The following is a 27,623-nucleotide window of genomic DNA, read 5'->3' as shown; positions in this document are numbered from 1 at the left end:
TTCCAAATTTTTCAATACATCTTTTTCGTTTTTTCTGTATGAACTTTTCCCTTTTATCTTGTGTTTGGTTTCCCTTTTTGCACAGTGTGTCTGTGTCTTTGTTGCGTATAAATGGCCGACAATTAGTTTAATTGTTTTCCTTATTTTTTGTTTTTACTTTCTTCCATTTTCATTGCACTCTTCTCTGTTCTTATTGGCGTTCATTGATGGCTCTTATTGATTAGTTGTGCAATTGTTTTGGAGCTGTCAATGCCTTTGTTTCATTGTACTCCACGTATGTGTTGTACTCTTTTACTCTTTTACTCAAATACAAAAGCGGTTAGGTTATAATTGTAGCCATTGTTGGGGCCAGCAACCCCATTCTATGCAGGAAAATTTAAAGAATATTGGTTGGGAAAATCCAAAGATGGGAATCAATTTTCATGTTGCTATTTTTCGATTTTCGATTGTTTCCGGTATGGGGTTTAGTGGCTATATTCTGGCTTCAGTTTTCAGATTCCCCATACGTCGATTAGATAAATTTGTCCTTAAAGAGCAATATATGAAGAATTTAATTTAAGTACTTTTTTACAGCTTACCCATAAAAACAGCATATCGACCAAATAAAACTACTTCGCTTGAAGCTGAAATGCACACAAGCACATGTGATGCTGTTTCTGGAACGAAAGACAAAGTAGATTTGATTAAAATTGATGATGCTCTGCTGGAGGTTCTGTTTGCTAGAGGACGCCTGAAAAATGTCATAAATCTTTGTCAACTTTTTGAGAGAGTAAAAACAATCGAATTTAATTCACTGAAGAGCACATATAATACTTTTGCAACTGTCACTACAATTTCATAATGTTCAGCAGCTTAAATTAAAAATAAATCTATTTTATATCAGACCCAACAATCTGTCAACAATTTCTCTTGCCATTCGCCAGGGTAACTGTAATCCCAACAATCACTAGAAAATTAAACATTCTGAAAATTATAGAGGGTCTCATATTGCAATATTTTAGAGTCAACATTCCCAGTGCTCCCCATACAGATTTTCATAATTTGTGGTGTTTTTGTGTTGGGTCGTGGTTGCTGTTTTTCAGCCAAATGCCAGAGAGCAGAAAATTGCATTCAATGTAAATTTCCAAGCGCCAGAGGAGGACTCTTGACTTTGGGCTCAATCCAATTTAATTTTCCGCCAGCAAAAGGAATTATTTCCGCAGTTGTGACAAGAACCGCTCTGCTGTTGTTTTGATGTTGATTTATGTTATGATTTAGTTTCCATTTTAAAAGAAATTAGTTTCCGGCATAGCGGATTATAAATAGGATTTGATGAAACAAAACGTGTTCCTGGCAGACTGTGACTGCTCTACTCCCCGGTCTGCTGTTTTTGCAACCGAAATAACCTTTCCAATCGAAGACAGTCAACAGTTGGTGGTCCGCACTGGAGCAGAGGAAAAGTACTGATACTAGATGTATTCGAAAAAGAATGCTACACCTCGACAGAGAAATATTAGAGAAATCATTAGTGAAGTGCTGAAAAAAGGGAACAAGCCTATCCATTTTTGAGTTTTGCTATTTCAATTTTATTTCCATCCTGTTTTTAAACAGTTTTCTTTCTATTTTTGGTGCTAAAATTATCAAAATCGGGGCATTATATCAATTAAAAGAAGCCTCTTCATTCCGTAAAATTATACTGCAGTCGGATTCGACACATTATTATTATTATTGAGATACATCAGCTTAAGCTTCCGTAATCGCCTAACATTGCTTAACATTACTTTATGATATACAAGAGAATTCACCAATCCTATTTGGTCACTCTTGAATTTATATTTTATTTTCGCGGCGAATGAAAGATACAATTTCTTCGATTTTGAGCATATATCATATACAAATTTGTTGACCTGCACACCTGCATTTACTCCATGTTTTTTATATTATATTTTACGAATATTTTTATGGGTTCTCCCCCAAAGCCAATTCAATTGCGATGCAAGAAATGCGCAAAGCTGTCAATCATTGTCACGGATTTTTATTTGTTCCGTGCGACACATGGGGAATGGTCGATTGCACAGCAGGTAGACTATATAGATATGAATAATGAAAGGCCCTATCTTTTATTTTCATAGTGAGAGCACTCTAATAAAACAACAATTTCGTAGGCTTCGAAGAGATAATAAATAATGATAAAATATACTTTGGCCACCGGCGAAAATCCACTCTAGCCCTTGGCGTTTATAAATTTTATGTTCCAAAGGAAAACTAAACAATTAGCTCGGCTCCAGCGAAAACGTGTGAAAAATCGACAACCCCAAGTTCACGGATGTACAAAAATCACGTGAAATAGCTCATTTTTGTGGCATTTGCTCGCTGAAGCGAGAACAGCGGTAAAATATTTATGCAAAAACCCAAAAACGCTTTTAGTTTTACTCTAGCATGGGTTTTTGTATCTTTGTGACCTCATGGGGATGTGATAGCGAAACCATGCAATTAAATGATGGACATTTGATGGAAGGGTCGCATCACGTACACAATGGATGGGCCAGATGGAAATGTGAACCTTTTGCAGGAAGATTTATTCGGTAAATGGACCTTTGATTTCGAAAGCTGACACGAAAAGACAAATGATTTTATCGCAAACACCACAAATGTTTAAAGGATGAGTAAACAATGATCTGTAAAGTTTCAATATCTGGTTATATATATGTATATAGTGAAGGTACGTAATATTTCCGGCTGCTTCAACCTATGATGATGCTTATGATGCTTATTCGAAAGCTATCAAATTATCTATCACATTTGGCGCTTCTGCAAGTAATTAATTTTCTTGTTTGCCCACAGGACTAACAAATTTTCCACACTTTCGCCAAGTACTGTTTTTCTGGCACACCAACGAGGTTTGCTATCTATTCGCTTACCTCCCAGATGTGCCATTAGTGTTTTTTCCTATCCTACATATGCCTGGTGTGCAGTTTGGATGCTCTGTGCCGTTGCCAGACAAAAAGTTAATAGAATTTTAAATGAGCTGGATTATTTTTGTATTTAGAAAAGTTTAAGCTTTAAATGGAACAGTGACCAAGGCAATTGTATACTCAGTGAGAGGCGAGATGGAATTATCATCTTTGAAATATTTGAGCATTTATTAGGATTTTTTGCGGAAAATATTTAAGTCCACATACAATCGTTTTAAGCAATATCACTGAATATTCTTTAGGGCACTACATTTGGTATTCAATTCATATTTAGTGAATATACAACATCTGTGCAAAAATCAAAGTGGTACTGAGTAGAAAATTATATTCATTTTAGCTACATGAGTAAATGGTCCTATGCTGTACAATTAACTATAATTTTTATAGCTTAAATCATTCAATAAAATTATCCTTTATCAACGCTTTTAAGGCACGGTCCACTTTCTGTAGGACGAATCAAGTTGTATCCCATCTGTTTCTGTTGGGGTATATGAACATCATACTAATACGGAGAGAGAGAAAAATATGAAAGAATCAATTTAACCGGGAAGTCAAAGATTGAACTGATTTATTTTGAGGTTAAATTAAATATCGTTGGTGGATTGGTTTTGATTTAATTTCCTGGTTTTAACGCCCTCCTTGCCACCGGTGTCCTGGAGTGATTATAGCCCGGGTGTTTGGCCCCATGGGTACTGGAATTACCCACATTCTACGATGGAAGGTTGTTAGTGGGTCCATGGTCAGTGGGTTCAATCAGTGGGCCTACCGTTCCCGTCCCTCGATTCATTGCCGATCGGAGTACACGGCCTGGGATGAGAGGCTCATCGACGCTGTAGCAAGGCTCCCCCTTCTCGTCGCTGAACAGAAGCTCTTCATCCGAGGCGTTGCACAAAGACTCCTCGCTGTTGCACGGAAGCTTCCGCTGCTCGACACTGCTCCGTAGATCCACATACTCAACCTCGACATGGCGTTGGTTCTCGTCCCCAGGACTGCGTTTGGCCAACTTGAATGGAATACGGAGTATCCCATTCGAATGGGCTAGTAGGCCCATACTCATGCCCAGCTCCATTCCATAGTACACGGCGTCCTTAAGGGTGTCGAAGGAACAGATGTGGCGCATCATGGCTTCATCCATCAGAGCACACGCTTCCACTGCATGGCACAGATCATCCACAGTGGCGCCTACGCGTAATAGGAGAAGTCAATTACAGTTTCCCTATGTACCACTCGTACTGTTCCCTTAGTTTACTCACTCTGTTGCGGCTGTGAATGCAATATGCCGATTATATGGGGCAGCACCGATGCAAAGCGGTTGGGGCTGATGTGGTCCATTTTAAATTTACAGAAATATAATTACATTTGCAACAATTTGTACGATTTGTATGAAAGTGTGATTTGTTTTAGTGTTGACTTTTGATATTACAAAGGCTGCTGGGACTATTCGCATTATTCGAAAATTATTTTACGACCCAACTCGTAAAACACATATTTTTAAAATTTTTGAAAGTGTAATGTTTAAAAGGTTTTCATACCGTCATCAGTAAAAGCAGCAATCAGGTAAATTTGTGTGTGTGTTACGGGAGAACAATGCTATTGGGCCGTTGAATGAATAAAGTAAAAAGAATGCGAAAATTCTATTAATGATTCCAAATGAGATCGTTCGGAGCAACGGAAATAGTTCACAATATTGCGGAAAATAGTTTGCAGGGCCGCTGGCACTCAATTTTGATGTCACAACTGCTCTAGCGATTTATTTTTATACCCGATACTCAAAATGAGTATTGGGGTATATTAGATTTGTGGTAAAAGTGGATGTGTGTAACGTCCAGAAGGAATCGTTTCCGACCCCATAAAGTATATATATTCTTGATCAGCATCAATAGCCGAGTCGATTGAGCCCTGTCTGTCTGTCCGTCCGTCCGTCCGTCCGTCCGTCCGTCCCCTTCAGCGCCTAGTGCTCAAAGACTATAAGAGCTAGAGCAACGATGTTTTGGATCCAGACATCTGTGATATGTCACTGCTACAAAAATATTTCAAAACTTTGCCCCGCCCACTTCCGCCCCCACAAAGGACGAAAATCTGTGGCATCCACATTTTTAAAGATACGATAAAACCAAAAACGCAGAATCGTAGAGGATGACTATATGTTCTAGAGTGTAAAGTCTCAACCAGATCGTATAATTATTATAGCCAGAATCAAGAAAACAATTTCATTCTTTCTCGCTCTGTCTCTCTCTAACACACAGGTTTCATGGTCGGCTTTGCCAATTGCAAAATATGAGTTCAAGGATCTCAGAACCTATAAGATCCAGAGCAACCAAATTTGGTATCCACACTCCTGTGATATCGGACCTTGACCGTTTCGTGTCCAAATTTCGCCACACCCCCTTCCGCCCCCGCAAAGGACGAAAATCTGGGGCATCCACAAATCTCAGAGACTATTAAGGCTAGAGTAACCAAATTTGGTATCCGCACTTCTGTTAGATCTCACTATAAAACGCATATCTCAGAATTTCGCTCCACCCCTGTCCGCCCCCACAAAGGACGAAAATCTGTTGCATCCACAATATTGCACATTCGAGAAAACTAAAAACGCAGAATCATAGATAATTACTATATCTATCAGATTGCTGAATCTGGATCAGATCGGATCATTTTTGTAGCCAAAAGCAAGAAATCAATTTGCAGTGGCCACGCAGCGCCCGACGTCACGCTCAGACTGATTTTCTGTCTCTCTCGCACGCACTCTTTGTCGTGTCGTTTAATATTAGCGGCGTCTGCCGGAGGAGAGCCATACTGACTTAGTATCGGGTATAACTGTAGAGTTGCGGTGTCCGCAGCAACTCACAACGTTCCCCCTAGTTTACTATTTGTTTTGCCAGGAAACCCAACATTTAAATTTATCAACATTATATTGGGCGACGGCTGTTTGTGGTTTTGTGCCACACATTCTGGTCAACATTGCGTATGAATAATTTAATATTACTGGTTTTTTGTCATCTCGTTATTTGGCTGCTGTTTGATTAATTGTGTACACACACAACGCTCTATTGCTGTTGAACAAAAACCGTAGTGGCTCGGACACACCTTAAAGGAATGGAAAGCGGATGATTTCAATTAGATTTCGACCGCAACAGGAAATGCAACTGCCCCAAAAAGGATATGAATGACAAGGATATCGAATATAAGTACTTGTAAATAAACCATCCAAAATACTTTACATGCTGTGCCTCATACTTCCATCAAAGCCACAATTATCTGGAAATTCAATTGCTGCCAGTATTGGCCTCGAGTCAAATGAAATGCCTATCTATGTAGATCTAAGGAAAATGCAGCTGCCACAACTTCAATTTGCTGAGAAAAACTTCAGCTTTTAAATGGAAAATGCAATCGACAAGCATTTTGAGTTAAGGGAACGGGTACGGGAAGTGCCTTTGTGAGCAGTCAAAAGGCAGCAATAAAGGTACTTACGTCACACAGGGACCATGGAAATCTAATCGAATTGCAGGAAAAGATAAGAATGAAATATATACACTTACGATATATATACGAATGCATGTGAAAGCAGAATACTGTCCACATTTGAAATGTGTGCTTACAGCACAGTTTGCATCCACCAGAACATCTCTAGGCTGCTGGCTGTGTCCCTAATGGCTGCACCAGAATGGCGAGTCCTGGCCAAACCGATGCATTGATGAGCCGGGATTCTCATATTCGTCCAGGTGACAGCTTATGTCTGTGAGTTGTGAGCTGTTAAGTGCCACCGTCCTTGTTCCACTTAATGGTCACTTGGTCATTTCATATACAGCTCTAGCTTACTCGCTTACAGATTGGGGAATTCGTTTAAATAAATAATAATAATAAGCTCTTTGAATATCGGAACATCCACTCCAACAAAGTAATATTTGAGTTTACTCACCAACACCAAAACACACTGCGCTTAGCCAAGGGAAATAGCTCATCATTGAATCGTAATCCTCTGGCATAATGTTTTGATTGGACGGCCAACGACAGTCAACTGCTCAGACATGTCAAATGCCGGACTGAATTTACCGACATCTGGCCACAGATACAACCAGAATATTGTCAGCCCGACATTTACAAATTTGCGGGCAACAGAACACTGTGCAGCTCTCATCCTGTCTCGCACTAATTGATTTAATTTATGCTGCGTGACCAGCTCCATAGAATGATGAGCAATTTGAGTGACTAAAAGTTGATATCATTTAAAGATATATATCCATTTATATATGTATAGAGTCTCAGAGATTAAAGTGGGAAATTTAAGAACTTAGTTATTTAATTTCAATCCATAGATAGTTATTTTCAACTATCCATAGATATTTATGTTACTTTTCGCCAACTCTTACTTAATTTGTTCACACTTTTAAAGAGTACCTATTGTACTCATGTCATGTGTCTTTAAAATAGATGAAAAATAATACTGACTATAAAGGAGAGCCTTGGTTTAAAAGGAATTTAATGGTCTGCCAAGGAATCCTTTATGCCTACCACTTGGCGCTAATATGCCTTGACTAAACGTGAACAAAGTTTAAGGTTGCAAAATTTGTTGAGTACCACGCTGTTATTTTCACCCCAGAATTTATGCCACGTGCGATTTACTTTTTGAATTGTGTGCGCGGAATACGCATTCAGCACAAGAACTTTTCGCCTAGCAAAAGGCTATTGGAACCACACAAAACGCCCAAAGACGTGTTTACTGGAATGCTAAAGGGGTATAAGAGGACGCATAAATTACATAGGACCCTCATAAATGCCACAACCCATATCCCCAGCCATAAAATCAGGCATCGTTACGTTTATTGAACTTGATAGTATGTTCCCGACACCTAGCCCTGAGTGGGGGCCATCCCCATCTAAAATTAACCGTCTTTGTTTGCATATTAAACCTTCATTATGAATGGATTTTGCTTAAGCGTTCTTTAAAAAGGGATATTTACATATTGGGAAAATGAAAACATATTTAAGCTGGTTTTTTAATCTTTTTAGGTGGCAACACGTTCCTTTATATGTTGGCGAATCCATCTGTAGGTAATTTTCCATGAGCATTCGATTAAATGTCTTATAATATTTCTAAATGTAATTTGTTTTATTTTTGTACCACCTAAGTTAGGACAGCCGCAATCATAGATGCTCTTTTATAGCCATAGAGACTATGCTACCAATTTGCACATTTTAAAACCCAAAAAATAGCTGAGCCTAGGAGCAAATAAGCTTAAATTATCAGCTATCATCAATCTGCTGTTATATATAATTAAGCAAGTATAAATTAGGATTTTGAAAGGTAACAAAAGGAGCAGCGTTGAGTTGGGTTGTAAAATAAAAGAATTATTTTTACAATGCGATTTGTCAAAACTGTATGCTCTGGAGGGGAATCAGTGAACTCAGTAAAGTTGTACTGATACGGGAGTATGCTATTAAATAATATACAAAATTTGATGTGCAAAACCGTCATATGTTTAATGCCGAAGAAAAGAACAATAAATTATTCCATGTAAATTTGAAACGACTAAAGGAATACCAAAAATACAAACCCCAATTGATTTTAAATTCAACCCATAAAACTGCAACAAAGGCGGTGCAAGACGAAAGCAAACAAGTTGTTTGCACAGCGGATAAAATAAGACGGAAAATGGGAAAAAATTCAAAAGAAAACACTGCGAGGGTGAAAGAGAAGAAAAAACAATAAGAAAGGCAAAGCTGAGTAAAAGAAAATCTAAAATTGACCATAAACCTAACACCCGAACCAGGGTGCCCCAGATACGTAGATAAGCGCGGAAGAGGAAACACCAAATTGATATACGCTCCCCTTTTCAAACCCCCTTTCAGAGAACGTTTTATGACGATTATGAGACGATGTTTGCTGATTCTTTCCAGTGTGTACGAGTATGCTTTTCTGATCAGCATTGCAATTTTTATTTCCATAACTATCTGCCAAAAACTTGGAACAGAAGCTTATTTTTCTAGACAATTTCATACATTTACGTAGGTCTCATTGAAACTTTCTCTACGAAAACAATCAAAAGCTTATTGAAGCTGATTTTGTACACGCATTAAAACACAAATGTTATTTCCACAGGTTAGCCAAAAGGTCAGCCATACTGTCACTTATTTCCATGTCCTCATTTTCGTTTGGTCCCCATTTTCCTACTCTGTTCAAGGACAAGCCGTAATTTGCTGGGCGGACTCGAGAGGTGACAGCCGGATTGCCATCATAATAATTTGAGTATAACTGATAATCTTTGACAGGCGAAAGTGTCCTTGACTGGCAACAACCCAAAAAGGTGGCCTGCTTTTGTTCGAGTCCCCAGTTATCTTTTGTTTTTCACGCAGTTAAATGTTCGTCGGCACTCGTTCAACTCCAGCTGATCCGATAGAATTCATGTCACTTAAGTTTGTACTTACTGCTACTGCCGGTTGACAAGCAGCAACAGCCTCAACAGAAGTTTAGTTTATTATCAGTTTTAGGCTAATAGAAATTCAGCAATGGAAGCTTGAAAATATGCCATCTAAATATATCTTTCCAGGAGGGTAGTAAACATAGATCCATTTAGCTTTTTGAAACCATTATTTGATCAAGCAAATCTGTCTTTTAAATTAAGTTTCAAGATTCACGGATAATTTCGTATAATTTTTTCACAGCTGTTCCCAAACGAGCTTACCAAATTTCTTGGAACCCTTTTTTTGTCAAGTCAAATATGTAAATGATGTTTGAAATGTGTAACATATGCGAGTTGTGGTCAGTTCTGTGCTGGTTTTTGTTTTGCCCGACACAACTGATTATGTCATTCAGATTAGCGGCAAAAGTCTGCTGTTGGAACCCATTTGTCATGTCCCAATCATAAACCCTTACGCAATGTGCCACATCCGCTTTAAGGTTGAAGCCAACCTACACACGTGATAGGGCGACCCAAATTGGGTAAATTTCAGTGAGCTTTCGGCTGTCAGGCCGAATGAACGTAGAGCAGATGAAAAGAGCAGTGCCATTACCTGCCCACCTGCCCACCGCCTTCTGCTGGTGGCGTTGATTGCGAATCTTTAAGTGGCCCTGACAGCGACCCCCGAAAAAAACTGACAAGACTCCATGAATGGAAAAACCAGGAAAAACGCAAAGAAGCCTGGCAAACATGCAGGGAGCTAAAGGAAAATTGGATTTTATGCTTATTTACATTTGCCGGCAGCCAGCAGGTGCAGGTAGGTTTCCACCAGAACCATCGAAAAAAGAGGTGGAAATGTCAATATATTTCCCATATACGAGTATCGCAGAGCAACAGACATATATGATCACATATTTATCAATACTTAAAAAGGAAAACGCAAAAAAGATTGCATCTTTCCGCTAGCGGATATTGATATGGATCAGCTCCATTTAAGCCACCTGCTGCTGTCTATATTCTTTTTTCCAATGATTTTTAAACAGCAGGCTGTTGCTACTCCTGTTGGCGCTGTATGACAATGGGAATACATTTTGAAAGCGATGTGTAAAGCTCGAAGGGAAACTATGGAAATCCAGAAACACCTTTTTTCAAGAATTTATGTGTACAATTTAATAAATTGTTTCTCATTATTCCAGAAACACTTCGTTTGTTGGTGACAAATTTAGCAGATTTCATCGATCCAAGAATAACGAATGTTGAGTCATTTCGAAGGTCGCCTCTACGGGTGTCTTTATTTATCTTGCTCATAGAAATGTACACACTTTTATTGAGCCCAGGCTAAAGTGGTCCCCATGGGATAGTTAGGATAATAGCATGCGGCCGTTTCAACGAGGCGTATGAGTAATTTATGCTAAGCAATTGACTTGTTGACAGGACCAAATGTATATGTATATTCCAAACTAAAGATAGATGGAGATACAGAGGTTCCAAAGCACTCATAATACTTGGGCTCAAAGTAAAAGACGGAACAAAGGAGCCACAAATCCCCGGTAATCTGCATGTAATTGACATATGATTGGAGGAGCAGCATCTGGCTGGATGCCAAGTCCTATCTACGTGCTGGTGGTCTAATCTGCCACCGTGGAGTGCCGTCGGTGGAGGAGACATGTGATGAGCTCGTTGCGGCTCGGCGCGGTAACTAAAATCCAGATGAAAGCCAACACCTTGTCGCCAGGTGACACCGCATCCACACAAAACACCGCCCACTCATGTGAGCCCCGAACGTGACACATTCTTGTTTACTTTCTGACGGGCCAAAAGTCCGCGAGGTCAGCGGGATCTCACAGCCAAAAGAACATGACAGGAAAATGCTAGGAAAATGGTTTCCCAAACTGAATTTTCTACTAGCTCATGGTGGTAATTGGAAACGTTAGCTACTATCAAGATATGCAGGTCGGAAGACTGGAATCTTGAGTTAGGTAACTAAAAACTATTCAAAGCTTTGGTAGTTATGGAATTTTCTTATTGATTAGCTGGAATTCCGGAATGCTCATACAATTCTCACGTTCCCCAAGTGCCAGGCTCAACAATGTCCGCAAATACAGGAATACCCAACCAATCATTGGGCTCCCTCCATTCATTGCTTCCTCCATTGCTTCTGATGATGATGATAATGATGGAAGCAGCAGGCAGCTGCGTTTCTTGTGAAGAACTGGCTTCAGGCTTTTGAAATGGCCTCTGGACATTCAGTGCATTTGAGCAACAAGGGCCTGCATCTGCTCTCTCCAGCGGCTGGCTTTCACGCCCCTTATGCTGGTGTGGCTCCTTCCCTTGCTGAAGTCACAGTTGCACGGAATAATGCTAAGGCTTTGCTATCAGATGTTAGTATCATGTCAGAGGTGCCCAGTGCTGTAGAGTGAAGACATTTTCCGTCCTGTCTTGGGCTGCACTGCCCTTCCCTGCACTATCCTTTCCTATTATGTTTCCCCTTTTGTATTTTTGTTGTCTTTTAAGGCGAGTGCCCTTTATCATTATTTGATAGGAGGTTTGCCATTCAGTTATTAACACGTTAAGCTAAATTACAAGCTTATAAAAATAATTTTTTAATAATGGGATTGGCAATGGCATTACTTCTCGTATTAGCCAGCCAGTGCTGCATCAAAATTCACACACACGCGGCCATAAATCTTCGAATCCCATTGAGCCAAATGCATTAGGCTGCATAAATAACTGCTGATGCGAACATAATTCCAGTCATGGACATGCACTAAGTACTCTCACACACACTCGCACGTACCCTCGATTCGTGCTAGTATATATACGGTATATCCCCCAAACACTTTTGGCTTTTGCTTTCCTGCCATCACATCCTCTGCCTTTTTGGCGGGCCAGAAATTTCCACATAAAAGGAAAATGCAGCCCGCTGGCTGGTTGGTTGGGCGGCTGCCATTCAGTCTTCTTATTCGGCAGCGGAAGATGAAATTTTATTATTTTAGCTGGTTGTCGTGTTACCCAGAGATAACAAATTCGTTTACGATAATTTCGGTGGGTTTACAGCCGGCAGCCCAGAACCCCGAATACCATTTGACAGTCGGAATATCCTTTATCTGACTACAGATCGTTAGTGCATTTTATGGGGCAGTCCATCGCATACACGAGTACTCGGAAAACCTTGAATACAATTATTTATGTCTCGTCTTAAAGTTGAGTCATCAAAACTGAAATTTAAGCAAAAATGTTCGACTTTCCCGTTTCTGGTTTTTGGCAATTGTTCACGAATTATGCAAACATTTCGCTGCCTTGCACGTAGTTCGGCCATAAAATTTCAGTCAATTTAATTTCCAGCATTTCTTTTACATACATATTTATGTCGGGGCACGTGCCTGCCTGTCTGTCTCTCTATTCTACACTTTCGGCTGGCATCTGGCATACAGACGAGGGTAAGAAACTACGAGCCTCTGACCGTATTCGAGGTTGTTGTTTGCGGTTTTTCAGTCATGTTTTTTGGTAAAGAAATTAAACATGAGAAAACCATGTTAGGAATCACAACGAAAGGGAAACGGATATTTATTGCGTCTGAATAACATCCACAGAAGTTAGGACGGAACTCATTCACATATGTATATATTTAAGAAATTGTAGACACTTAAGGAAGATGTCTAAGTATCAATCAGGTCTGTCCGCTTAGCTGAGAAAAATGTTTCCTTAAAATTGAAATTGTATTAGGTTTTAATTTTTTTATTTCACTTTTTAAAACTCGATACCATCGATTTGGGGAAAATTCATTCAAGTCCAAGAGTCCACTATGGAAATTCATTCAAAACTACTTGTGTTTTGTATATTATTTTTTCACACTTCGATTATCTCTAATTAAATCTCTTCCCTGACTATTTTTCCTTTAACTGCTGTCGCTAATTGACACAAATGATTTAATGACGGCAATAGAACAACCAACTTTGTCTCGCATTGTTTCATAATCCAACAAAGAAAAGTTGTTGCTCCTCGAAACCCCCTGTCTTCTCTTACGACAATGCATTTCCGGTCTGATTCTTTCCACACCAGACCAGTCCCGACAAAAACCAGAGCCAGAACGAGAACCAGGACCAAAGCCAAACTTAACTGCTTCCCCTCGGGGTCTTGGGTCTTGCCATCCGATCCGTTTGCCCCGTCTGCGGCCTGTTGTGAAGTATGCCAGAAGCCATAGAGAGCACAGTGGGGAGCTTTTCACTGTTTTCCTTAGTTTTCTTTTCGGTTTTTGTTCTATTATTTTTTCTTTTTTTGCATAATTAAAAGCAAATTTTCATGACAAGCACATGGGGCCACTTGTTGAGGAAGGATGGAGCAAAGGTCTGTCAGTCCTGGCCCCTGGAATCGTCTAATGAAATTATTTCTGGAATGGCAGGGAGGTACAGTTAATTAATAAGTGCGATAGAGAAGTCAAAAAAGTGTTGTAAGCGGGTTAAATGAATGCATTTAATAGTATCTGTAGTAATGGAAAAATCAACTTTAAATTTATTTAAATTTTTTTCGTGTAATAAAATATGTTCAGTAATAAGTATAATTTAAAAAGAGAAATATTCATAGACAAAAGCAAATTATTTTAATGGCTTCCCCATAAAATAATCTGCCAAAGTGTCGTAAATTTTTCATAATGTCAGACTTTTGACAGTTTTATGCATTTCATGCAAATGGAAAGACATCCCATGGAATTCACAGACACTGCAACTTTAGGGATAGACTTATTAAAGACCTTATCAATTTTGGGCTTACATTTGTTTATGCTAGACGACCGAAACGATATGCGAATTAAATGTAACTAATTTGCAAGTGGCAGATGACATTTCAATTGTTCCTTAGGTCTCCAGAGGCATACCTTTGGATACAAACATACACACGATACGGCTCTTGTGGCTGCAATGGTGGACAGCCAAAAGGATGCCATAATTGCGGCCCCGAAAGTCATTGACGTGGTTTGGGTTTTGTCGTAGTATTTGCTGAAATGTCGCCATATCCATCCGCAGCTGCAGTTCCGCATCCACCTCCTATCGTTGCTGCAGTTCAACCTCCTTCTCCACCTGTCATTCTTACTTTTTCTCCGATTCCTCTTGTCTGGTGCGGGAGTATATGCGTCTGGTTGCTGAGGGCCCTTAACAATGCGTACAAGTCTTTCGCAGTTTCCCCATGAGAGATGAATTAAAAAAGGCTGCAGCTTGCAATCGGCCGACTATTAAAAAGGCATATTCCCATGGGGCAGATCCCGCAAATGGCTGGGGAAAAGGAGGGCATCCTAACCAGACAACAGGCGCCGCTTAACCACTGTCTAAGCACTGCAGGCAAAATGTCAGGAAGCAGCAGCAGAAAGCATTTGCAATGGCAACAGAATGGCGCCTCGAGTGTTCACAGCAATTCATTGGACCCCGACGAGGGTGCGACAAAGACAAAAGAAATGGGCGGAGAAAGCATCAGAAAACGATTTCCCAACCCATGAAGACTACTCTTATTAAATAATTTTTTGCTTCAAATATTTTTAAAGCTGATCCGAGACCCATAAACAATGAAATGTCAACAGTTGGGTCCTACCTCTAGTATGGGGCCCCGTGCCGGAGGATGACAGTGCAGCTGACAGTTCGGCTAGATGGATGGATGGATAGATGGATGGATGGACGAATGGAGTCGGAGCCAGCAGCGGCCTGCGGTCAAAGTCTGCCCCGCATCTGCCCCTTGGGCCTTATTGGATTGCAGTTGTGGCCACATTTATTTACCCTCTTCTAGCCGATGGTATTTGGCCACACTGTGTAAATATGTGAGTGCGATACCAGGCCCATCTCACCTGTCCCATTCCGAGCATCCCCCGAGTCGGCCTCCCGACCACTAGAGTAATGTCACAGCAGTTGATTGCAGCCACTACTCAGGGTCCTACTGATTCACCTTTGATGTTCTGTCTGGGGCAGATAAATATTGGTAGAAGGGAAAGGTACGGAAAGCTCGATATGGGGTGCTCTGAGGAATTATTCCTTAAGTTTATTAGTTGTGCACATTTCTGCAGTGAAGTCTACAAAAAGAGATTGAGTGTCCGTTCCTTATTGACGTCTCTAGACTACCTCTTATTTCCAAGTGTATCACTTAGCTTTAACTGGAATTATTTCGAAACAGCCGCAGTAAAAGATGCTTAAAATTGGATACTTCTGGGTAGTGCCAGCCACATATGGTTCCGCTCAAAGTACAAACACGCGGACACTAAGCACTCCACCATTTCATCCTGTCTGTGGCTCTGTGGGAGTGTGTGACAAACTTTGTTCCACTATTTGCATATATTCATACGTATATGTGCGTATCTGTGCGGATTACACAACGGCGGCTGTTTGCACGGGGAAAAAAAAGAAAAGGATTGCTACCGTCAATCTGATAAATTTTCAAATTTGCATGCTAATGAATACTGTGAAACAGCGTTGCAGAGTCTCAAAACTTTTCAACTTATGTGTGTGCGGACCCCTAACTTTAGTGCTAGTCCTAAAAATTCTATCTGGGTATATCATAACACCATAGGCAGTTCAAAGGTGCCAGCAGCATCCAGTGGCTATCCATTCGAATGTATAAATGGTAGAATGGTTGGAATATAATACGTACTCCTTAAACTGTAAAAAAGGCTCAGTGTATGTCCGAAATACAAACCTCTAAGCAGTAATGGATCATTCCTTTTATTCAATTCGTGTTCTTATATTCCATTGATAAAGTCAAACTTAAGTTCCGCAGAATGTATCGCAACAAGCACTAGTTTCGCAGAGATTACAGATCATCCAGAGAGTCCATTCCTCCTCCAATAAAATATTACTCTCGACTTCCTTTTAGCTCTCACTTTTATCAAATTTTCTATGCAATTTTCATTGGTATTTTGTATTGCTTTTCCGTTTCTTTTGATTTTGCAGCCTTTTATTTCTACTTTTTTGAGGTTTTTGTTTGCACACTTTTTGTTATTGGTGAAATTGAAGTATGACCAACAATTGCTGCTGTTAGTGCACGTCGTGCAATTTGTTGTCTCGTTTTTGCCATTTCCCTGGCAGTGGGTTTTTTACCATTTCTATTCCCCCTAAATTAATTGCAATTTGGATGGTACGTGAATGAAATCTTTGCGTTGCGTTACGGAATACCCTCTTAAGAGCCCAGACAAAGGGTTGCCCGTAGAAAACCATTCGAATTCACTTTATTAAAACGCAACCCCCTATGGGGTACGGCTCAAAGGGTAATATGCAAAAGCAGCGTGTCCCCGCTGTGTCAGCGTATGATTTGGCCTGTCGCAAGACAAAAGAATTCCATAACACATGAGTTGCCAAGGCAGCACCATCACCAGAACTATAGTTGAGGAGCTGGGACCTGGTACAACAGGGAATGAAAGTGTCAGAGGATTGCCAACTGAACTGGGGCAGAAACACCACTCTCAGGGAGGGGTTGTTTGTGCGAAATCTCTGCTGGTTTATCCTTAAAGTCATGGCTTAGACAAATGTTTTATGCTCCACTTGGCTGCATAAGCCTCCCGCATTTTGCTCAAGTGCCGCTGGCACACGCTGCGTATGAGTTATTTATTGTTAAGCGATTGGTTAAGCTATTTTCCGTTGATTTTTTTTGATGTTTGCAGGAAAATACAATCCATGAATGTGAACAACTTTACAGAACCTCAATTTTCAGCAATAAGAAGATTTTTAACCGAGTGATTATTGAGTCTCATACATACCAGCCCCGAAATCAATAAATACTCTCTCGAATCCATAAACTTTAAGAAACGTGGTTTATACACATTGAGAAAATTCTATAGCTCCCAAAGTCTTTAATTTACTACTGAAATCCTTTTCTCATGATTTAATTTTCGATTTCAGCAATTTTTTGAAGCTGCAACATTAAATTAAATATCCAATTTCCAACAAAGTGTGTTTTCGAGAAGGTGCAGAACTTAAATTTGATGGGTAAAAGCAACCACATTTCCGCCATTCGATTCTTGGGCTATGTGATTCAATTTGCAATTGAATCATGGAGTGAATGGGAAGTCTATGGGAAGTGTCTTCTATTCCGCAGAGTTGGCATCAAATTTGATGGGGCTATGGTCCATAGTCGCATCATAAGCTTTATTCGTTATGGCGGAGTTCGCCATCCATGCACAGTTGCATCCAAAGTACATTAAATGAAGTACATTAAGTTCACATTAACTGGATAGAGGAAAAGGCTAACAGAGTGTGAAAAGGAGAGAGTGGAATAGTCTTGTGTCGAAGCATTTATCAATTGGCACGGCGCATACGCCAAGGACATATCTAAAAGCAGCAGCCAGCAAACCCCTTCACTTTTCCTCCTCTGTGCCTCGTTGCACTTGTTTACCCAGTCAACTGTTTTGGCATTCACTTTGGGTAGGAGTTGGGACGCTTAGTTCCCACATCCCAGTACCAAGTTCCACCTCTCGACGCATTTATTCAAACACGGTTTGTATTTGAATTTCCCTCATTGCGCTTTCAGGCGTTTCATGACCCTCTCTCGCTGCCACCAACGGCCAACTTTTAGCCAAAGCCTTGGCAAAACACAGTGCAGAATGCAGTGATGGCCTACGCCCATGCCATTGCCTTTAACACTTTTGGTGGAGCCAGTTAACCTTGCCGGAGTGGCGGTGACTCGCTGCAAAGTGGGTGACATAATTGCACATTCCAATTAGATCTGTTCTGCAGAGGAGGATGGTAGTTTGGATGCTTGGAATCTGGAACAGGACTGCTTTTCGAATTCTTTATCATTTCCATTGTATTGTCTACAATTCAGTTGTAAGAAGGAGCAGCAGCTGCCAGTGCCAGTGCAACTGCAGACAAGTTGACTGCAAATATTATGACTGCCTTGTCTTTCTTTGTTTTCTGATGAAAGCCAAGACATGCTTTTGTTGACGTGACGAAAATTGTTGCCATAACTGACATCCCAGCGACAGGAGTCGTCAGAGGATAATGGACACTGATGGCGTCCGACTTCCATCTAAATTTAACCAGTCATTGTCTCCTTTTGACTTTCAGCTGAAGGTATTTTTCAGTAGCTAAACAGCTTAATTGATAGATAATCCCCATAGATGTCCTATCCATGGATGGTTTCATAGTCCCTTATCTGGACTCACAATAATCCACTGCGGAGGCATAGTCATAATCCAGTTATGTACACTTGACCTTTGTCTATTAAATTGACAATACAAAATTGCTTTATTGGATTAAGTTAGAGGGGCAGGAGGAAATTTACTTTACTTTGATGTAAAAGGATTTGCCTAGTCCAAAAAAAATTATCCAAGCTCGTTAGCTGAAGTTGTATATTAAAGCTATTAAAGAAAATTTCCAAATTATCATCGAAATTATTGCTACCATTTACGTATAATCACTATCGACACCCAAGAGCAGCTCTTTTCTAACCTCTTTCACAATTACAAGATCGCGAAAATTTGCTATGCCCTCCAACACTAATGCGATATTATATTCTCGAGCCAATCGACTATAGCGTTGTCTCTTCTTACTTAGAATATTATAAATAAATACTCATGCAAATCGCCGTTAGTTTATTATAATGAAGTTAATTTGAATTTGTTTCTTCATTGCATTTGAGCTGTCCCTGGCGATTCCCTTTGACAGTCTCCGGCTCATTTACAGCTGACTCAAAGCGTTGCGCATACGCCCCGTTATTCCCAGTGCCGCCAGACGCCACGCCTAATGCATAGTAAAACTGGTACTCTTATGTGGTTCCGCCACTCCAGCCGCCGCCACTGGCATTAATGGGAAAAAAGTTTCTGCCTCGCCCTGTGGCCCGCTGGCCGCTCTGCCTGTTGGCTGTTGGGTGGCTGCTAACTGTTGCCACTGCCATTAGCAGATTTTTACTCCCAGACGCGTTAATTCACTCACATTTCACATCACGCTGGCTGTTTGCATAAATCAAGGCTGCCTGGCACTGGGTGGACGAGTATGAGTGCCAGGAAGACTATCCACATACCCACCCGACGATGTACTTGACTCAACTCTACGGCTCCAACTTAAAGCCGCAAAAATCAGCATAGCTCGTTAGGTGGCAGCGGCTGCTGCTCCTGCTATGTGAACCCTTCTGTGCCACTTTCCAGCGATTGCATGGATGGCAGAATCTCCACCTGGATGGAGCGTATGTTTCCGCATTTATTACACGGCTCGCTTGTACATACACGACTTACAGCTTGCTTCCTGAGCGATTTAATCCTTTTTGCTTAGAAATTTTGAATGCCGCTCTCTCATTTGATAAAATATAATGAGATTTGCTGGTGAGGCTTGAGAAGGGATCAGTAAAATCAGTAAGCACCTGCTTTATCCTCGGCTTGTGGTCACTCCCAGAACTCAATTCAATTCATGTTAACCTTCTCTAGTGGTTCCCCAAAAACACACCTAAAGCGAGTTGCCAAATAAGTGTTCAGGAGTTGGGTTGGTGGCGGATACAAAGGAATTGTATCTCCAGGCAGCTTGCCATTCGTGCGGCCAAAGTTTCGCTGTGTGCGGGCTTGTGTGTCAACTGGTTGGGAAGAAACAGGACGCGTTTTGTGGCTAGAACATCTTCTGACTGCTGGTAGCTTCAAGCAGTCGAGATTTTCCTGATATCTCAGTTTAAGGCTTTAAACGGGAATTTAATTACTCATAATTGGTACACTTTTTTTCCCGCTTTGCTAAAGTATAATTGTCAGAAAAGCCGGAAAAACTTTGGTGCGAATTTAAGCAGCTGCCGCAAATCCTTTTCTTTGCGTTTATGCAATGCTTCAAGGCAAAATCCCAGCGCTAATTAAATTTCAATGTGAAAAGTGCTGTCCTCGATTGGGAATTGGATAAGAGCCGAGAAAAAGAGAACAAATTGAACCTGATTCAACATCTTCAAAGGGGATTTCCCACAATTTGCAATTTAATTGAAATCCGGCGTTTAGTTGCAGATTGCGCAACAATTATTTCGCCTGATTAGCAGAAAATTTAGTTCAATATAATTCTTTGTAATTTGAGCATGCGAAAATCTAGAAAAACTAAAGAAGGAAGGCGTAACGACGGGCGGAGGAGAGAGCTTCCAATAAAGAGCTGACTTTGATGAGCGCATAATCAGACGATGAGTCGAATCCGATGATTGATTAATAACATGCAATGCCTGTGATTCAACTACATTTTAATTGGAAATCCACAGACTGGCAGCAGAAGTTTCTGATTTTGAATGTGGTTCCTAAACGTGATTCGGTTTGTTTATGTTCGGCTTTAACCCCTTTTGGATGAGTGAGTGTTTTGAAGAAAGGAAATATTTGTGCATAATCTCACACTACCTCGGCTGCTTTCAATACTCATATTGTAATGAAAACGAAACAGAAACAAAACTATAACCAGAAGCATCATGGGAAATGTCAGCAAAATCGAAAGCATCCAAATCACCCTTCTGAACGGGGATGAGGGGGCTGCTGCACAATAGTTTGTAGTTTTTGTTCACTTTTTTGACATGAATAAATTGGTAAATATAACCAAGGTCAATATACTCCCAATAGTGCTCGTGCTCATTCGTCAAGCGAAAATCGCAAACATAGAATCGCAACTCACGAAAACCTTCAGCGCAAACAAAAAATAAATAGGAGTAGATAGATAGATAGGCAGTATATATCGCAGAGGGGAGTACAAAATCTGACTCAAGCACGCATAACCAATGGCTTGAAGCAGCCGGGATCTTGGCCACCCTCTGGGCCACATTTCTGCATCATTAAGTGACTGCCGCATGTCGGGAATATGCTAATAGTCGAGCCCCAACGCAGCAGGGGGAAGCCATATGAGATGTGGATAATATTTTGTGCACCATGAACCCCCACATAGGTTTCGCAAGACAATGCCAACGTCCTTAATCGTCCTGCCTGTACTGTCTCTGACTCTACTCTATTTTCTTTACTTTCCTTTAGCCGTATTTAAGGATCTGAGTTCGTTCTCCATTTCACTGCGCCAGATTCGGCATGCGTAACATTTTTATGCGAAGGATTTGGCATATACTTTGATAGCTTGCAAAAGATATTATACTGGCATTTTGTTGAGCTGATTTACATACACTTTTTTTTGGCGGTGGCTTTTTAAAGGCATTCATGGGAATGTTATAAATATCCAAGAACATTCTTCCGCTGGCTGCTGCGATAATTTCAAATGCAACTTCACAAGCTGCACACTCTTTGAACATCAAATAAGAAAAACAGCTCTGGCGGTGAACACCTGGAAGACCTTGAGAAATAGATGTGGTGTGCCTAAGGTTTACTCTCTCTTTCTCTCGCTTAGGTGCTCCCGCATAGCCACGTGCGAGTGTTGATAGCCAGAAATTTATGTGGCTCTAAGTACGGCCAGTTTATTCCTACTTTATGCCCTCTTGTGGGAGAATTATTATAGACCCGCTGATGCAGACTCCCTCCTCTGTGAATGTAAGAGTTTGTATGGGTGTGGGTGCATAGTGTGTGGCTTGGCCCATGCTTTGGCCAGTGCGCCAAGAAATTACTGCCAGGCTTTGTTGGGCAAGGTGTCAACTGATAGGGGTCGTAAAATAGTCCAGCCGTTGATAGAGCTACCGAATTTGTAAATAGGTAGTAAAAAATCGAATAAACATTATATTTACGATGTATTATCACGTTATATTTAGTATAACAAATGGAAACAGCTTAAAAATATATAAAGTACAGATGAAAAACTCTCACAGGTCTCAAAGAAAATATGACGGGGTCACACAGTTCTGGAAATTTGGAAATTTAAAATTTTTAAATGTGTCGTTTGGGTCTTTTAATAATGCTTACCACCTCTGCTAATATAATTTTTAGGAATATATGTTATTATTATTTATCCATAATTTTCACAGGATATTATCGGTATTATTATCTTATTTTATGTTATTATATTTTCATAAATTCCAGAAATCTGTTCAACTTCGAGTATAAATGTCTCTTTCAATAATTTTTATTACATATGTAAACAGCTCCATTTAATATGTTTCTTCCCAATTTACACTACGGCCACTTTCTCACATTTTTATACACTCTCTAAACTAGATATTGTATATTATGGTTCACAATCTTCGACGCCTGACCCAAATTTTATTTCTCCATCCTTGTTGATTGCAAATTGATTGGAGAAAATATTTCCAACAGTCGAATGAGCTCCATGACAAAATTATCGGAGAGCGAATAATGAGAGACTGACAGCGTTTCAGTCTCCTGCCTTCAGTCGAGTGCAATTGCAATTCATTTGGTTTTTAAATCAGCAATTGAGCGGAAAATCTGAATGAGGCAAAGGAAAACCGGAAACGATGATTGCACTCAAGCAAAGTGCAGAACGTTTCCCTTCAAGCGAAAGCGATACCCCTTGAAATTATTGCGGAGCTTGACAGTCTAATGGGCGTTGCCTGAATGCCACGGACATATTGATATTCGTAACTGATAAATATGTGGCTTTCGAGTATATGCTAATTAAACACATCTTGAATTTGTTCAGGGTAGATTGAGTGTCCAGGTGTGAGAATAATTATGGCTTTTTACTTTATACTTTTAATGAGTAGTGGCTCTACTGATTGACAATATAAGAAAGCGGATAAAAAAGAAGAAGGCCAGACTTAGACGCCCACTTAATAGCACTAGAAGCATAGGTGAAAAAATAAATGGATAGGGATACTTTCGAAGGAATATGTTGTTTGATAGAACAGAGAGGCTTCTCCGAAAAAACTCAAACAATACACCGCTGTTGGTATTGATATTTAGAGTGCGAATATATAAATCGAATTTCAATAAAGCCCTGGCCTTACACACTCCCACTCGCTCCACATGAGCCCCATAAGGACGACGATGTTTGATGGCAATGGGCACGGCACAATCCTCGATTCATTAGTGGGCGGATATGTAGTCAAGTTTTTGTTTCTGCTATAGCCGTTGCTATGGTCTTTAATTTTTTTTTTAATATTTGCTTCCCCAGCAATGAGCTATTGGTAAACTCCAATAAATTGCACTACAGAGGCAAGCAAAATAACGGAAAAAATCAGAATAAATCAGGCCTCCAACCGAGGAATCAAATAAAGAAATTGCCGTATACCCATCCCAGGGTCCAATCAAAATTGTGAATTTCCATAAAGCATTGGCATTCATGCTCTTCTCTCTTTGGCTTCATTGCCATGACAATCTACAATTGTTCTGCATACGGCTTCGAATTATCCTACTCATGCAGAGGGCTGTTGAATCTGGATTCACGCCGATTCTAGTGGCTTCTGGATGCTCTTGGAATTATCCATGTAGCTGTAAGCAAATTGAAATTGCCACAAGCCTCTCTCCGTAAGTGCACTTTGGTGTTTCATGAGAACATTTTTCCATAATATATAAATACATAATGTGAAAATTGCTGCCTTCAGTTATACATTTATTTTAATTACCTTCTTCAGAAGAGATTTCGGCGCTCTTTGTTCGCTGATGGCCTGAAGAGGCTCTATCTTTGGAGAATGGGTTTTAGATATTCAATGAAATTGATTTTTCGTCTGAATTTTACATTTTGTTGGGTCATAAATGCTTAAACAATTCACGTCCATTACAACAAGACATTGAAGCAATGAAAGAAGAATTCATCATATTCAAAGTTCACCCTGCACTCCTGAAATGAACCATAATAAATAAACAAATGGCAAAAGGATAGATTACCACGAATCACACACTCCGTACACATTTCCAGTGCCAAATCAAAATTAACTTGTGGAAAATAATTCGCCGTAAAATGCTGGATAATTGTTTGGCTTTCATCCAAATTAGAAGAAACATTTGAAAATGTGTCCACAGCTAAACAAAAACAAATTGTCACGGCACAAGAGCCCACAAATTACATTGCGAAATTTTGAAAATTTAATTAAAACTAAACGATTTGGAGCACAAAAACAACTGTTCCACATAGACCCACTCCCAATCTAGTCCTGCCACCCAGGTCGTTGGGTGGGAGCAATGCTGTCCCTCAGCACTGGGTCTGTGGCAGGGTCACCAGGTGACCTCATTCGAATGTTGGTCAGAATTCTCAATTAGTAGGTCGCTGGTCTATTTTTTTCGTGTTTGAGATGCAGCTATGGTTGTTCTTGTTGTGTAACATTTAAGTTGCTGTTGTAGCTTAATTAGTGGTTGAGTTTGTGAGTGGTTCCGTCTGCTATCTGTCGTCTGCTCTACGAATATTTTCTTGGCTTTACTGTCAACATTTTGTCTCTCAGAGCTTCGCTGATCAAATTACTTTTGATTAACGATTGTTTTGCCTTCTATTCTTGGTCTGTGGGAATGTGTAGGGAACTTTGGATTAGCTTTGCACTGCATGCAAGTGCAGAAGCGATGAAGAGTGATTCTTGGAGATGGCAGAAGTAGTCAATTTTACTATTATTGGTAAGGATTATATACCAACCATTAGTTCTTCAGGTTGGAGTGGTAGATGAACTACACCCATATTATATTTAAATAGTTTATTTTCAAATCTGTTTGTACTATGCCACTTCCTTTTCTTCTTTTCTATTCAGCTAACAAGTCTCTCAATTTTTATTGAATTTTTCTTCCAGTCTACAGCCAGCACCAAATGGAGAGGCCGCAGAAAACTAAGCAAGTGCGAAACACGTCGCTGAATTCGATTTGAAAATTGTTGGGATCAGTTAAAGACAAGAGTGCCAACTCGTTTTCACATGCGTGTCCTGCCTTCTCGAACTCGGACAGATATTCGTTTTGTGTTCATTTTCGCCAACTGTCGATGTCTGTGGGTGTGCGCGATGGAATATTTGCATCGCCAGCAAAGTGGGCTGCTGTCAGGCTACTATTTGTCGCCTCTTTGCTGGAGGACACTGCAGTTCCCATGTATTCCGGAAATGCCTTTTGTGGTGAGTTTTTAACTTTGAAAGTTCTTTTTGGTTTTTTTTTTTTTTTGGATGGGAGAACCACCCTGACCATTGGGCAATTGACAAAAAGAACTTGGATAGAGATAACTGTTGAATGTGGGGCAATTAGGGAGCTATCGTCACTCGTTGAAAGCCGGCCAATTAGCGCTGTTTATGCTCACGCAATTAGCAAACCTGTTGACGTCTCTTCACACACGCGTTCCCATTGTCAAACTCTGGGGCACGCGCTGGGTAGAGCAGGCGGTTGCAGAACACTCTCGAGACGGGCAAACAATATGTAAATGAGTAATTGACGTTTTAATAAGTGCCACTTGGCAGGGTGCAGGCACGGGAGGCACGTGGCTCCCGTCGCACACCGCATACTCGGTCTCGTACTCGCACACCGTTCCTCATATCGCCCAAGTCTCACTCCATGAGAAAAGCCTGACAGTCGGAGAATATGGGTATAAATCCCCCCATATGGACGCAAAGGTGTACAACCACATTTTCATATCTTGGCATTGTCAGCTGGCGGTGCTGGCAAATTAAATAAAGTTGATACAATTTAAATGCTGGGTATACGTATACGCATTGTTGCAGTGTCTCACTTCGCGTATGCGTATACTTAATTTAATAATATAAATGTTGATTCTCTGCTGACAAGGCTGTGGCGAAGAGCTCATCTCCTGCTTTTAGCTGTCCTTCCAAATGCAGGTATCTTCCAAAGAGAGACCTTTAAAAATGTATACCGCTTAGCAGAGTGACAGGTCTGTCAACTTTGAGTGACTGACAGTGGCAGTGAGTCAGGGACGATTTGTATAGACCAACTTACGATGATTCAAGGCAAAAAACCATTAAAATAAATAAATAATCTGCATTGATTCAGTTTAATTTATAATACGATAAAGGTCTCAAAGCAATTAGATTTCCATAACTATAACATTATAAGCTCAGAAACTAGGTATGCATTGAAACAAAAGTAAAAGGAATCTTAATACCAACTTCATAGAACAATAACCGTGAGAGAATTATATTTTAAATTCACTTAAATAATCCGAAATGCACCATTCTTCTACAAATATTTACAAAATTTCCAATTCATGCTGCAAACGAGAGCAACTAGACAAATAAGCTGGTTTTTCAAACAGACTTCTATGAGTGTTCCCGTTCATATAAAGAGATCGCCTCGCACTTATTTAATATTATTATTCTGTTTTTTTGTACCGCACGATGGTAAGACCATCTCCACGCTGTCTGGCATTGCGAACCATAGAAACAACAAAATGGAAGCGATAAGAAAATGTTTCACTTGGAAGTTGTACAAATATTGTATTTTTCCTGTTGGTTGGTTCCGTCTGGGAAATGTCTTTTATAAATGCGAACAAAACAAAAAATGTTCTAATATTAGTTTCAGATAAATCAGCAGTCTGGAGTATTTGTATAAATACCTATATTTAAGCATGACTTTTTTATTTTATCTCTGTTATGTATTATGGTATGGGGTGATCAAAAACTGCTTCAGGTCCACGGTGGCGGTGTGAGCACGACCCCGACTCAAATAGGGCATGCCATTGGGACAAAAGTCCTCCAGCGCCTTGACGAAGCCCTCCTTGACCTTTGGACAATTGTGCACCACGTGAAAGACAGCGCGAATCTAATAGAAAACGGACACACCCCTGCGATGTTTCTTGATCTCCTTTTTTTCGCCACAGTCAGCGGTAACACCGACAAAACGTTGATACTCCATGTCTATGTTATCACCGGCTCTGTCGTGGCTCGCAAATGTCTCCACAGATGCCTCCAGTTCTTTGTTTGGAGCCACTTCCACGCTCTGCTCTACAGATGCCACACATTTGCTTACTAATATTGGCAGATTTCCAGGGTCCCTCGTCTGGAGGCAACTGCTCTCCTTCCCCTGCCTTAGCGTTGGACAATTCTTGACAATTTATGACCGCCAACTGCCATTTTATGAGCAGCTTGTGCAGGATATTTTCACTTTTTAAATAATTTAGAAAACAGAAAAGGTTGTACTGGGCATTGGAGCTAAGTTTTGTTTATTTGTTTACTGATAAGATTGTTGAACTGGTTGATGATTTAAGGGACAACTATAGACACAGCTGCCTGATAAAGTTAAATAGTCGGAATGTGACTCCGTACAGATCTTTTTATCAAGCTCAGTTTCAATACTTAATTTGAAACTTCAAACAGAACAAACCGTTTATTACAATGGGGGAGCACAACTCTATCAACGAATTTTGCGAAGCTCGGATAAAACATTAAAATTCAGGTGCAATATTTGATAGGTGCATACAATGATAGGTTTTTGGCAAATGCCATTTTAGTTCCACCCAATCGGTTGTTTCAAACGTCAAATTGGTGATATCAAAAT

At 40.2% G+C, this 27,623-nt stretch overlaps 1 protein-coding gene and 1 long non-coding RNA gene across 6 annotated transcripts in view; one reads left to right on the top strand and one right to left on the bottom strand.

The window, feature by feature from the left end:
* Nucleotides 1–27,623, top strand: part of LOC108163848 — a 155,134-nt gene that overhangs the window by 105,130 nt on the left and 22,381 nt on the right. For all 5 annotated transcript variants that reach the window (XR_004472847.1, XR_004472849.1, XR_004472850.1 and 2 more), the window contains one exon: nucleotides 24,926–25,237. This is a non-coding gene — a long non-coding RNA (uncharacterized LOC108163848). The remainder of the gene's footprint in view (nucleotides 1–24,925; nucleotides 25,238–27,623) is intronic.
* On the bottom strand, nucleotides 3,493–4,383 carry LOC108163847. The gene is made up of 3 exons (XM_017299364.2): nucleotides 4,208–4,383; nucleotides 3,721–4,136; nucleotides 3,493–3,663 (listed from the first exon to the last, which is right to left on the bottom strand). Exons 1-3 carry the CDS (start codon nucleotides 4,284–4,286, stop codon nucleotides 3,568–3,570), a joined length of 591 nt encoding a protein of 196 aa, XP_017154853.2. The 5' UTR covers nucleotides 4,287–4,383; the 3' UTR covers nucleotides 3,493–3,567.

This window comes from Drosophila miranda, chromosome 4, assembly GCF_003369915.1.
Source record: "Drosophila miranda strain MSH22 chromosome 4, D.miranda_PacBio2.1, whole genome shotgun sequence".
Classification (NCBI taxonomy): Eukaryota; Metazoa; Arthropoda; class Insecta; order Diptera; family Drosophilidae; genus Drosophila; species Drosophila miranda.
The sequence above is the reverse complement of the archived record's forward strand: the minus strand, read 5'-3'. Positions and strand labels throughout refer to the sequence as shown.

Coding starts and splice junctions, on each gene's coding strand:
- LOC108163847 (XM_017299364.2), bottom strand. CDS start 4,286: ATGGACCACATCAGCCCCAACCGCTTTGCATCGGTGCTGCCCCATATA. Junction 4,137..4,207: donor GCATTCACAGCCGCAACAGA/GTGAGTAAACTA, acceptor TATTACGCGTAG/GCGCCACTGTGGATGATCTG. Junction 3,664..3,720: donor TGAATCGAGGGACGGGAACG/GTAGGCCCACTG, acceptor CTTCCATCGTAG/AATGTGGGTAATTCCAGTAC.